Raw genomic sequence first — 14,644 nt, 5'->3', positions numbered from 1 at the left:
AAGGAAAAACAATTCATTTAATTAAAAAAACAAATAGCATGACTCGTCACATAAAAACAAATCTCACTGCAAAAACCGAGGGAGACTTGCAATTGTTTTCCTTATCTACATTTCCGTCGTTCGAAATAAAATCAAAATTAAAATGGTGAAACGTCTGAAATAATCGCAAAATGACGACCGCTACGTACTGGCGGCTACATAGCTCTACCCCGTTTGCGTCGCGGTTATTACGCAGCGGTGAAAACAAAGTGAATTTCGCCGTTATTATGACATTTACTCTGACACCCCTCTACCCTTAGAGCCTCCATTGTCATTTGCGCTGATAATCGTCCCCAGGGGGTTGAAACGGTGCTTTTAATTTAAAAAAAAAATTTCGGTATCGCGAAAATGTCTGCGATACTTCCTTGTCAATCTATACAGCGATACTAAAATCCTAATTATTAAATCAACAGAATGTACCATATTAATTAATTTAAACATTAACGTGTGTACATATGTACATTTTGGCTGACGCATATACATATGTTTAAATGATCAATAACTTTTTGTTTGCTAAAATTTGTATATATTTTAAAAATTGACATTAAAGTCAGCTTTGACGAGATATGCAATTCAAGTTTTGATGATGAAATAATATGGTGATTCTCCGGCTACTTCATTCACTTGATTTTTGTCTACCACCGATTTTTTCCTCATATTTATTTAAGGAGAGTATATATAGGGCTCAAAATGGACGGCAGCGCATGGGAACGCCGCTCCCTTTCGTGAAATCCATAAACGTAGCGTTCCTTCTTATGAAAAATCCAATATTTCCGCACCCTGTCGTAAATTTAAAAATCGTTCAGTTTTGCATATCCCTCTGATGAGAAAACTTGAATTTAGCAAACGAATAAAATAAATCAGTAATGATTAATTTGAGATTTCAATATATTATGAATACATGCATATATAATACATATACTATGTATGTACATATACATATGAAAACTTTTGGAGATACTCTTCTTCGAACAGTGACCCATTAAGCTCATTCTACAACAGGCTTTCTCAAATATTTGAAAAAAAAGTTCGTATGATTTATTTTGAAAATTGAACATTTTGAATAAGGATAACATTTTATTTCTGAGGATGAAATACTTACATTTTTCATAAAAATAAGTTTTTTTTTTACGTCTGGTGACAAAATTTCTAGTGCCGGCTCTGATATGTATGCATATAATGTATTATAATAGGTACAATAAAAAATCTAAATCATGTTTTGAAAATTATCGAGCCCTCCTATTCGTGAAAATTTCCATTTCGAGCCCTGAGTATATATAATATATAATATAAAATAATCAATATCTTCTAGCAGCTAAAAAATATCTGGCTTTAAGTCCAGAATCATTACAAAAATAAATATACATATTCAAGACATTAATTTGTAGGATATTTTTTTTAAAATAATGCTTATATTTCTTTAAATTCTAAATGTACGTACACATGTACTACAATAAAAAAATTAGAAGTACATATTTAAAAACAAATTAATGTCTTGAATATGTATATTTATTTTTGTAATGATTCTGGACTTAAAGCCAGATATTTTTTAGCTGCTAGAAGATATTGATTATTTTATATTATATATTATATATACTCAGGGCTCGAAATGGTACCCGAGAGAATGTAAATGGGTGCAAAGAAGGCCACAAGGGAGATGGGTTGATGAAATCGGAAAAATGTGTGGGATGAGATAGATGAAAATTGCTCAAAACAAAGACGAATAGGAACGTGTTGAAGTGGCTTTCACCTAGCAGTGGATGGAAAATGGCTGTGAATGATAATGACGATGATATGTACATATGTAGTCGAATGATGACGCTGTTTCGTTTATTATTGAGCATGTAATTTGAAAAGCGTAACAATTCAAACACACTCATTAGAATATTATACGCATGCGAGAGATAAAATCTGATTTATCTGTCTGGTCCTCTTTTGTGTTCGGTTTGAATCATTCGGTCGTCATTCGAGCGACTTTTCCGCCCCTTTGTGAGGGAGAGGGGCGCGATTTTTCATCCTCCCGAATCCGGCCCGTTTCCGAATGAAATGTGTTGGAGGCCCGCATAGGACCGCCGGCCGCGGTTCAACTCCCCATTGTTTCGACTAAATTATTATCAGTAATTTTAAAAGCGCCGGTGAAACAATGAAATGTGATGTACGAGCTGGGGCGCCGCCATCGTTTGTGACGCTTTTGAACGCTCTATTAGTAAAAAATCCTCTGTGTTCATTTTGTGCCAGTGTGTTCAAAAGTCCTTATTATCTGGCAATTCAATTATCCAACAATTTATAGTGTTACTGGACAATTTGATAGGTAGTTAAATTTTATTTCATCGGCTAATGGCTTTATATATAAGTTTGAAATTATAATCCATTAAACAGTTGTGACAAATATAAGGATTCAGCAATTTAATCAGATAAACTGGCAAAATCTGATATAAGATGATCGACTCGAACAAGATGATACAAGATGGTTCGAACACGGGATCTCTAAGTTGCTACAACATATGTATGTATGACCCGTAATATTTGAAAGTCCAATTTTCAGTTCCAAAATCACTATTTCTGTTTGACTTATATGTACCTACGTGTTTTGAATATATAAAGACTCAACGACGAAAAAGTTTGGAAATGTAGTCTTGAGATATTGCAAGTTGGTGGAACAAAGTAAACCCAATTAAAAGTGGCATAAGTCCACTCATCTTCATTTCGAGAAATATCTCGCAAAACATTAAATATAATGCTTTGAGTTTTACAATATTTAAAAATACTGGTGGCCTATATATAATACATTTATTCTGCTTTTCCGAGATTCTGGACATATCGACATAAAATAAGTGATAACAATTTTTGAATTAAGCCAAACAGAAATAATGTTTTTGGAACTGAAAATTGGACTTTCAAATCTTATGGCTCACATGGGTCTATCTTGTTCCACCAACTTGCAAATATCTCAAGACTCGTGTTCGAAACTTTTTCGTCGTTGAGTTTTTATATATTAAAAACACGTATACGAAAATATTTCACATACTAATTTACTTAATTTTCGAGATAAACATTAACTATTAAAAAAATATAGTAATATGTTTTTTTTTATATTTTAAATGTGTGCTAATATCTAAAAATATATGAATGATCACAATATGTCTCGTATATTAAAGATATTACATACATACATATATACAAGTTTATTTGTGTATGTATACAAATAAACTGTTTAAGCAGACGAAAAGTTGAGAAAACGAGACTTGAAATACTACGAATTGGAAGAACGGGGCAGACCGCTTTTAATTATAACGGTTCATACAGATGTATATTTACTACTGAGATATACTGCGGGCTAAAATAAATAAATTTGATAAATAAATCGAAAAATAATGAAGCCTATTGAGCGTTTTCGGAATAAAGCTAAATAATATTCAAATATATATATACATATATATATATATATATATATATATATATATATATATATATATATATATATATATATATATATATATATATATATATATATATATATATATATATATATAAGGGTTTTACTGATAGTCAATTCTAAAGGGGTGAAAATTCCGAATGGCGGAGTGAGAGTTGCGACGATAATTGGTGACGCTAAATCATAATGTTGCAGCAAACCATTCAAATTCCTCAGTTTGCGATTGTGTGCTTTTGGCCTGGGTGGTGATTATTATAGGGTTAACGTTACGCTTTTCACAATGGAGTACGCGTTAAGGTCACAGTTATGTATTATAACGAGACGGCCGGTTCAATTCATGGACGGATTCATTGTTGGTAACGCGGCTTATTATCCATTCGTCGGATCGATAAGGATAATCTTTTGTTGGTATTAAAGGATTCATTTAGATGTGACACCAGCTGGATAACCATTATAGTATTTGTCGCGATCGTTAATTTAACCAAATTGGGAAAATTCGGGTTTGTTTCAAACGACCGCTAGAGCTTTTTCTATTGTCTGTGGATTTCAAATTTTAATGATAACTTTTTGGTACATGTATTTCGGACATTTTCAGTATGAGAAGATGATTTTATCTGATAACTATTATCATTTTGAATGTTTTAAATTCTAAAACTCTGACTGTAGTATTTCAATATTTATTATATGTACATATAAATTAAAATTCGATTTGTTTAAACAGCAAACTAAATTGGAAGGATTGTTTGTATGATTTGTACTAAGAAGAAAAAATTATGATAACAAGAAAAATAATGTTAAAAATATATATTAATCTCTGAATTAATAGTTATTAGAACAAATTTTAGATTTATTTGTTTTATAATATATAAATGAACATTTAAATGTTAAACGATATTCATTATCACGATTTGATCATGATAATGAATATCGAATCAGTCAAAATTTCGAGGAAGAAAACAATTCTTTATTATGATTATATCTAAACTATAATCTAGAAGTTTACACATTTATTTATTGAATGTTTATTATAATTTTATTTGAAAGCTAATTTTTTTGTCGACTTGATGAAATTTACATCATAACGTTTAGCTAAAAACTATGCCGAAATGAAGTGTCTTATACATATGTATATAACCGGTTTAAATAAATAGCTATTCATTTTCATATTAAATTTTATTAAAAATGCATATACAATTTAAAATACGTATGCTTCCATGAATTAGTAAAATTTTAACAATCACATACGAGTACAATGTTTCAGCCGCTAACTGCGCGCCCGTTGATAATATTTTAACAATTGCACCAGGTCCAATCGCATATTATCCAACTTTAATTATGTCATAGTATTTAATTAATTTTGGGTTTGAATCACGCGCGTTGGTTGAATGGATTCGAGGACCTATTGTTCAATTTCGCCAGTTCAAAGCGTTTCAGAATTTATAATTTATAACGGACCGGGTTCAGGTTGGAATTAACGACACCACCGAATGCCATTGTGGCGCGAAACTTTTGTTTGAGTGCTTATCCTGATGCTTAAATCGATCATTTTAAATATTGCAATTGATGTCAAATTAAAATCAAGCACATAACGCCATTTGACAATAGGATAAATAGAAAAATGATAAACTTGTTATGTTTAAATGCTTTGTTTGCTAGTTGCCCAAGTTCAAAGTTGTTTCCTTACCCCTACGATTGATCGTTGCTTTATATGTACATATGTATATATTTACCTTTTGCAAACCTGCAGTTGTGCACGGCTCTAAATGCAATAAGACGTCGCAGAACCCTTCGTCCTGGCTATCACGTGAAATTTATTCAGGACACGTTGATTGTTTATTCATGGCTGCAGCGACTGTTCTGCTGATGCGTTTCAAATTCAAATATGATTAAATTTGAATCGAACGGGCCCGCATATTAAATTCGGGTCGTTTCAGAAGAATATGACCACGTGCATTATCGAACCTAACAAAAGCTATAATTTTATTACGAATTAAAAATTTAAAAAAATTGACGCGATACCAAATCAAAAATACAGCTGAAAATGTATATTAACTGACGAAATTAATCGGGGCTGTGGAGTCAGTTCAAATTTACCAACTCCGACTATTTTTATTTTATGATTCGACTCTGACTCCAACTTGAACGATTTTAGTAAGATCGACTTATTTTTTCCAACCTATAAAATTGTTAGTAATAAAAATCATAGCGATTTTCAAAATATAAAAAATTCAGGATTTAAAAATTCACATTTAACCCAATTTATTCAAATCATTGGTAATTAAATAGGTATAAATTTTATTTTATTATTATTATACATCAATTAATCAAGCACACACAACAGGTTGCTCCAAAGCGACGAGTGTGCTAAACAGATTAAGAATGGAAAAAGGTACATAAAAATACAAGTAAAAATACATAAATAGAATAAATCAAATAGAGAAAAATAAATAAACATGTCATCAAAATTCTTAACTGATAAATAAAAATCAAGTACATTAATATATATGAATTTATGAATAGTATATGAATTTCAATAAAAAAATTATCGTTGAATTGCACAATAGTTCAACGATTCAACGATTTTATTTATAATGTACATAATTTAAATTTATGATTTTTATAAAGTAATTATTGAATTTAAATTTTTTGGTAGATTTCAATAAAATTTTATACTCTTTTGTACTTGCTCCGACTCCTACAACTCCAATTTCGACTCCACTGCCCCGCGAAATTTGAATAAACTTAATTTTAAATTGGCAGTTTTCGATTTTATCTGATTTATTTAAAATTAGCATCCAGTAAATTAAAATTATAATCTTTTATATAATATAATCACATATAAAGTCATGAATTTTCATTAATTTCCATTTCCTTCGGAAGACAGCAGGAAATCAATGGAGAAATCGCTTTCAAATGGTACGTGGTTAAGGGCGAAATTGTAGAAATCAAATCCATGTCACGATGGAGTAAAATTAAAAGTCTCTTGAAACTTTTTTGATATGTACTTAAATTAACACTATAAAAGACAATTAAATTGAAAATATTTTTTTTTAGAAAGAGCATGAAGAATACTTTCAGTGTTGTCAAAATCATATATTTACATATGTATATACGACATGCACTCGAACGACGAAGCTCTTGTCATTTTCTCAGTTTTCCTCACTTTTTCTTATCCCAATGGATTCCTTCATACATTTTTAATGTCAATATGTAGTTTTTCTCTATCCCTCCGACAATTCACTTTTATAGTGTCCCGTAAACGTTTAAGGGCATTTGAGATATATTTTCCAAATTTCGCTTTCACTTTCATATGTGCGTTTCATTTTATCAAAATAAAATATGTACATAAATACATACATAAAAATATTGAAATAACATTTTTGACGGCTTCTGTATGTGTATAAAAAGGCGATTTCACAGCGAATTTGCGATGTGAACGGGGCAATATGAATTGGTCGGGCGCATCTTGCGTCTGAATCGCTTCCGTCCCAATCACCGACCGCTCGCGGGAAATTCCCGGAATTTCCCGTCTCGCATCGGGTCCGTCTACGTCATAATATATAACCTTATATGTATATACACGTTATATTTGTTTCTGCATCCGTTTGCGTTGGTGCCGCTGATTTCCCATATGACTTGTAAAGCGGTTTAAAAGGCCGAGCAGCGGTCGCTACGTGCCCGCAACCCCTTACGTGGCCAAACTTGATCAACCCTGACCACGTGGCCGGGTCTCTGTTTACTCTCGCGTCCCACGGCGACCCACGTGACAATCGGCCTTTTCGAATCTAGACGAAAATTGAATGCAGAATTAAATCAAACCGAAACTAAAGAGTCGTGTTATTCTTCACTAGAAATAATTTTTGTTACATATAAAATAGTCATTTACACATTGTGGATTTTGTATTTATAACATTTCAATTAGTATTTAGCTTGTTAAGATAATTAAAATACATATAAGATATTACGTCTGTTTATACTAGCACAGCACAATCCGGCATTTACACATAAACAACAGTACGAAAAATATTCTTTAGTACACTATTCATATGTATATGGACACATTCATGTGTTCCGTAATATGTACGTGACGTAGCAGAAACCGACACAATTCATTCATATCATACAGGAGTACATGTCTCCGAAACGTAATGCAGAACTGGTTATCTTTGGTCACTGTGCAAATAATCACGCATGATGTAATCGTTACCGTGCAACCGTACTAACGAAAGTGCGCATGCGCATATGAATATTTTCAGAAACGTCATTTTGTGACAATATTGACTCGATGATACGACGCAAGCAATATCGTCGCGGTATGTCATGTATTTGTAAGTCGATTTTGCCAAAACACGTATAAACGCGGCGTAATGTGCGTTGCTGTATAGTATGAATAGAAATAGTCTTTTCCTTGCATTGTTGCGCCGAATTTTTGATGTGCAGTGCTGGATAATATTTGTAAATATATCTATACAACCTATATAGCGTTAGACCAATATACCTTTAACCAGGAACATAGATCAGTAGATATTCCTGGCCAGATCTTGGATATTTGACTCCAATGTCGATCGTTTACTATCATAGTTTGCCAATGTATCTGATTTCATTGGCAACTGTTCTAAAAAAAATTGGCAGTCCTATCCTATTGCTCGCAAAATTTGAATTTGCAGCATCTCATAATTTGTTGATGTTTAAAAATTGCACATAGGTGCCTCTATGATATTTTTAATGTTTGTAATTGACCTTGAATAATACTTATGTATAGTTTTGACAATACATGTCGTGTTAATAAAAGTGGGTGAAACCTGTATAAATAAATATAAATATGTGTTAAGGTAAATTAAAAAGAACAAATATACGTTTAATTTTGGTGAAGTCTGAAAAAATTTGCGTATACTACCGTGCTAATTTATTTTTAATTTATACCAGGAAGGCCTAACAGGTAACCCCAATGCACTTTCCTGACCAGAAACATTGTACATTTGATACAAATATTATTAGTATTATACGAAGTACATAAATACATATCAATTACTGAGACATCTATAGTCAAATTTGTAAATTTGCAGAGTTTTATACAATTCAGCGAAATTCGAGAATGCTGAATACTTGAGATTTTGTGAGAAAATGGGAAAATCAGATAAATTTGCCAACTCTGATAGAAAACGATCGACCTGGAGTCACAAATCCAAGGTCTGGCTATCAGAAACCAGTGGGATTTGAACCCGTGACCACTCTGTTCATTATATGTTAACCACTAGTCTATTCTGCTGCTGATATATTTAATTTATCAGAGTTACTTGGATATATTATATTACAGTTTTTATATACATAAAGTATGTATAAATAGTTCATCAGAACATTTTGTTGCAGTATTATTTTTACAAAATAAATCCTATTATAAATTGTTATGAAACCGTTTCTATATCGCATCGTAGGAATAGAAACGATATTTGCACTTCAGCGTACGCTTCTCTACTTATGTAGCTTTCGTACAATGAACCAACAATACAATAATAAAAATTTTATCGTTTTCTCAGATTCTGCGTAGGCGATCGTTTCTACTTGTGCGAAAATAAAATCCTATGTGAGTACGACTACGAGGAACGACTTGTGTTCGCCAACATGGCGTACAACCCACCCCCACTATCACACCTCAAAAGGCAGACCACACATCTACCCCCACCGGTAAATTAAATCAAAATAGTCAAAAATATGAAGCGGAATGTTTCGGGTGTATTGTGAACATTTCTACTTTTATAGCAGACAAATGCAGCAATGGGCAACCACGGCCTGATGAACGGACACAGTGCTTCTGGAGGTGGTGTAGGAGGAGGAGGGGGAGGTCGAGCACCACCTGGAGATATGAACAACAACATGTCTCAACAACAGCAACAACAACAGCAACAGCAACAGCAGCAGCAATCGGGGTACCCCTCGGCACACCTGGGCCCCAAGGGCGCAGCGCTCGGTTTAGGGCTCGGGCTTGGGGCCCCCAGCTGAGACGCACACTGAGGGCGCGCCCCGGAGGGTACCGGGGGTGCCGGCCCCACCTACCAGCACAGCCTCCAGGGCTATCCAGGAGTCAACCCTTATGGCAGAGGCTACTATTATTGACAATGGTGTGTGCTAGTTCGGAGCTCGGCGCTTTACTCTAACATTGACGATTTTTCGACGTTGATTCATTGTTTATTCGTTGTTTTTTTTTTTAAACAAATAATAGTTAGTACATCTTTATCATTATGATGGTTATTATTATTGTAACTGACATTGAAAAATATACAATAATTGATCGAAAACAAAAGTGAAATAATCAGGTCGTCTGTTGAATGGAATCAAATTTCAATTAACTATGATGGATCTGCCTACGTTTAATGACTGAATCACGCTGTTTTGCGTTATACTATAATATATACGAGTACGTATAGTATAATAGGATATATATTATATATAAATGTGGTAGACAGTGAAAAACCCGACAGAAACGATCTATCTAAATCTATATTGAAAGCGCTCCAATTAAAAATACCTTTGATACATTGTTAATGAAGACTGTTAATTATATTTTTTTTCATTAACGTTTTTTTTATTTTTCAACCTATCAAATATTGGTTTTATATGTGAAGCGATTAACACATGCCTACAATAATATTACATAAAAAATATTATCGCTGAGCATCTGTTGGTTAATTATAATTATTTTAACTTTCTTGATATTCAATACTGTGAGGCTAGTTTTGAGTTCAAATATTATACTAACTTAAATTAAAAGGAATCGTAAAAATATTTGACGAATTTCGAGGAATGGCGCTCGATCCCCATTTATCACTAACTAGTTCATAATAAGTATGTATGTACATACATACATATGTACTACATATACATATATATTCATTGATTTATATGTAGATATGTTTTATAAAAAAATGTGCCATGATTCATAATCTTAGACGTCATTCCAATAATAAAGGCTCATCCCCACTCTTCGGAAAAGTTGTGGAAGCTAAAATCGGGTATACATATGTACATCGTTGTTTTCGCGCACCATTTCAGAGTGGGGGTAGGCCTTTACACATAAATGGAACGACCTTATTTCGATACTCATCTTTTGTATTATTTAGTATTATACGTGTATATGGTTTCGAATTTATTTTGTTACAAACCCATTTTAGTAATAACGTGTTTCTTATTTGAAAAAATATTTTTTGTTGATATTGTACATATTTAAAATGTATTATTATTGTAAAAAATACTCATATTAAAAGTTCGTAAATTCACGAATATTAATGTAAAATTATGTTATATGTACGTAATTTGTAATCACAATGCATTTCTATAGAAAAAAAATTAAATGTAAATATGAACAAAAATATATATTATAGTATAGTTATTTGAACGATAATGTTTATACATTAGTAGAATTGTTATTATAATACATATTTGTCTATTATTTATGATATTTATGTTTTAGTTGTATTCTAATGAAAAAATATTATTAATAACACAAAACAAATAGAAACTTATGTTAAATGAATGTAAATTGTATATATAATATACAAAACGAAAACCATCACACTCTCTAAAACCAAATGATTCGACCAAAGGATTATTAATAAAATAATTAAACATATAATATTTTTCATTTAATTACCTAATCATTTTATAAAAATCAAAGGGTGTTTGAAATAATACGGCTAAAAGCACATCCATCATACATATGAATCTGTCAAGTTTCAACGTTTGCAATTGAAAACGACAGTTTGGTGAACAGTGATCGATGGCATGTATATGTATGTATGTACATATGTACATACATATATACATATATGGCAAGTGCTGACATTCCGAATACGCCAAACGCTAATGAAGTGAAATACAGTATAAGCCCTAACACTGAAATTTGAAATTTGACCAGCTTCTCGACAAGAAACATTATATTGTAAAGAATATATTGTGTAATGTATGTACATACATTGTTGGTGAGCCTTTTTAAATAAAATAAAATAAATATTGTGAATTAATTTCGCAACAACGCAATAATGCAGTGCTGTTTATATAGATTTTAATTTCACTTTCAAAATTCAAAGAATTTCAATATCATGGATTTCATACAAACATAGCAATGGTTGTCCAATTCGTATAAAAGTTCATTCTAGATGAAAACTTGCGATATTAACAAATTGAAAATTCACTACTATACAGGCATGCTGTTGAATTGTATTACAGATTTAATTAAAACTAGGTATTTTTAAGTTGAAATTGTTTGCGAAACTATTTATATAAGTATTCTTGACCCTGGGTCCAATAGTTTCATTAGAAATGAAAACCGATCTCTGCTTTTAATACTGGTGATATTCAAGAATCGCTGGTTTAAGTGCTCGACTGGGATCGGTACGTATCGGAATGTAATAAGGGGAGTCGGTGGCTGTGTATGTTCCATTTGGATCAGCTCTGGCGGAAATATCGGTCATTACTCGAGCCACCATTTGGGGATGAGGGGAAAACAATTCGAGTCTCAATTTCGGGAGAACTTTTCTAATAAAATGATTTTTTTATTTACAAAAGTCTTACTTACCTTAAATTTATCTAACGATAATAAAATCAATCAACACATATTTATACATAATAATAAATGATTTCATTGTCTGAATCATAGAATGTTTGAGAATAGGAAAAATCCGGTGATTCATGCTTGATAATACATTTTCCGCATAAACCAATCTGGCCCGAAACGTCAAAAGTGGAACGAACGTTCAATCTCTCAGTTTTCCCGCACGTAAATAGTGAAGAGCATAAAAGAATCTCCAAAGAAAAACAATATAAAATTAGCATTAATCTACGATAGCCAAGCCTCAAAGCAACAAATTGAAAGCGTACGTGACACTCTCGAATCAATTAACCTTTATCTGCCGAACGGTTAGAAATTTGAGCTGAATATAATAAAAATAAATACGAAACTGCGCTTACTTATGAGGGGTTCACGTGAATGTTGGCTATATTGACCGTTCGAATTTAGTGGCGCAATGAATTAAAATTGAATCAAATTCGGGAAAGGTCTATTTACCCTCACAATTTTCCTTTAGTACACCATTGAGATTATACCGAGGAATTTATTAGAGCGAATTGAAAACTATTTTTGTTTTAGTACTTGAATTGTATTTGATACCCGTTGGTAAATTGAATCTAGTGCTTTGTTAAGGGTTAAAGTGCCATAAGCGAGGGTGTAAAAATGAAAAAATGCGTCTTGATTATCTCTCGTCGGTGGCCGCGAAGACTTTTAAAGTAACTGGGGTGGCTGTTGCGCCCTTTCAAATCTGCGCCCGACCGGTTGAAGTCCATTGCGGGCAAATAAAACGAGTCGAGTTGTCGGCTAAATGGCAAAACCCCCACCGGCCTTAATCGGCTATTTACAATGCGTAAAACACACCCACGCCTGAGGGGGGGGGGCAGGGGGTCTACGATACCCCAGAAACGCCAGGCTCCGCTACGACCCCCCTTCCCCTACTGACTTAAGTAACGAAAAAAAGGAACACTGAAAATAATGATAATATACAACGCAATATTTATACGCAACCTATCATAACGCCAGGGTTAGCCAAATTTTTTCATTAAAAATAAAAACGAAATTAAAAAAAATCTATTAATATTTCAAAGTATATATGAGCAGTTATATATTTGAAAGTGGCCCATGTCCACTTTTCTTCATTTTGAGAAATATCTCACAAAACGTAAAATACATGTAGCGTTTTGCGTTTAACAATATTTAAAATACTGTTGGCCTGTAGAAAGTTTAATCTGCTTTTTCGAGATTCCGGACATATCGAATTAAAATAAGTGATAAGAATTTGTAAATTTAGTCAAATAGAAATTGTGTTTTTGGAACTGAAAATCGGACTTCCGCCACTTTCAAATATAACGGCTCATATATTAATTTATATATCGAAGAAATAATCGCATTATCAAATATGGTTCCGTGAAGAATGCACTGAATAGTGTCGCAGTTTTGTGAAATTCTAATTTTGGTATTTAAATGTAAGAGGGCCAGTTAAAGACATGCTAAAATTAACTTCTGTCATATATACGTATGTACTCATAGAATTCCAGGATAACATGAAATTGAATCATAGGAATAGTTTGAGAAAGAATTAAATAAAATATAAAAAACAGAATTAAAATGATTTATTTGTATATACATATGTACATTGTTTTTTATTAATTTGTTTTTCAAAAACGTAACTCAAAATGAACAAACATACATACGTAGTTTTACATACATATTTATGACTATTTTCGGTCTTATGAAAGCAAATATATTGGAAAGTGTGTGTATAAACATACATAATGACTTTGTAAAAGTAAGCGTAATTTAAATAATGAGTAATTTAATATTAAAAACTAAACTTCATATTTTTTACATGCATACAGAGAAATTCCTTTGTAGTGCAATTTCATAGAATGCCATTGAAAGAGTACAATCCAGCAGGGCAACAAAGGAGACAGGGGCCAAAGGAGAGTTCGCGGACCGGCGCTTGATAACCGCTGTCCTGACACGGGAAAGAAAGCGGGAGAAAAATCACCCCAATTTCCTCTTAGCCTATAGAATTGAACGCGCTGTCTCGCCCTCTCGAGCGAAGAGGGCGCGCTCCCTCCCGCTCGCGCTGATGATGGAATTGTTATCAAAGCCATCTTTAATTTCAAAGTAACCTAAACACAACATATCTGCTAGACATACACACACACACACACTCGAGAACTCGCGCTCCCTCATACCATCAGAAAAGCAAAGGGGAGGGTGGGAGGGAAAGGCACTCTCCTCTTCCTCCTTACGTCACTCGTTCCTCCACCTTCCATCCGCTCGTTCATCCGTAAAAAAATACTTTTTCATCAAGTAAATACGTATAAATAAATACTTTAACAATTATACAAAATACTTTGTATTGACTATGCACATACATATGTATGTACATGCACATAAGTCAACATAAATATGTATGGGAATAACTGAATTATTTTATGAACTTATAATATAATAAATATTATTATGATCGTACATGTCTTTCTACTAAGAAAGAATAAGAAAATTGCTCGATTGTTTCCTCTGAAAATCTACAGTTTTCAAATTTAAGTCACCTAATCTGATGGTACTCTAACTTATGTAGATTGTAAACGGTC

General features: G+C 32.6%; 1 protein-coding gene across 2 annotated transcripts in view; it reads left to right on the top strand.

Annotated features, from left to right (window-relative positions):
* The window catches only part of Bx (LIM domain-containing protein Beadex), a 72,412-nt gene extending 62,364 nt beyond the window's left edge, over nt 1-10,048 (top strand). Inside the window, exons 4-5 of one of the 2 annotated variants that reach the window (XM_077431293.1) lie at nt 9,013-9,160; nt 9,236-10,048. In XM_077431293.1, coding sequence (XP_077287419.1) covers nt 9,013-9,160; nt 9,236-9,475 — 388 coding nt within the window. In that variant the 3' untranslated portion in view covers nt 9,476-10,048. The remainder of the gene's footprint in view (nt 1-9,012; nt 9,161-9,235) is intronic. The other variant, XM_077431294.1, reaches the window with a different exon arrangement.
* Nucleotides 10,049-14,644: the final 4,596 nt, after the last annotated feature.

The sequence above is a fragment of the Arctopsyche grandis genome, chromosome 5 (assembly GCF_051622035.1).
Source record: "Arctopsyche grandis isolate Sample6627 chromosome 5, ASM5162203v2, whole genome shotgun sequence".
Taxonomy (NCBI): domain Eukaryota; kingdom Metazoa; phylum Arthropoda; class Insecta; order Trichoptera; family Hydropsychidae; genus Arctopsyche; species Arctopsyche grandis.
This window is presented reverse-complemented; position numbering and strand designations above follow the sequence as displayed.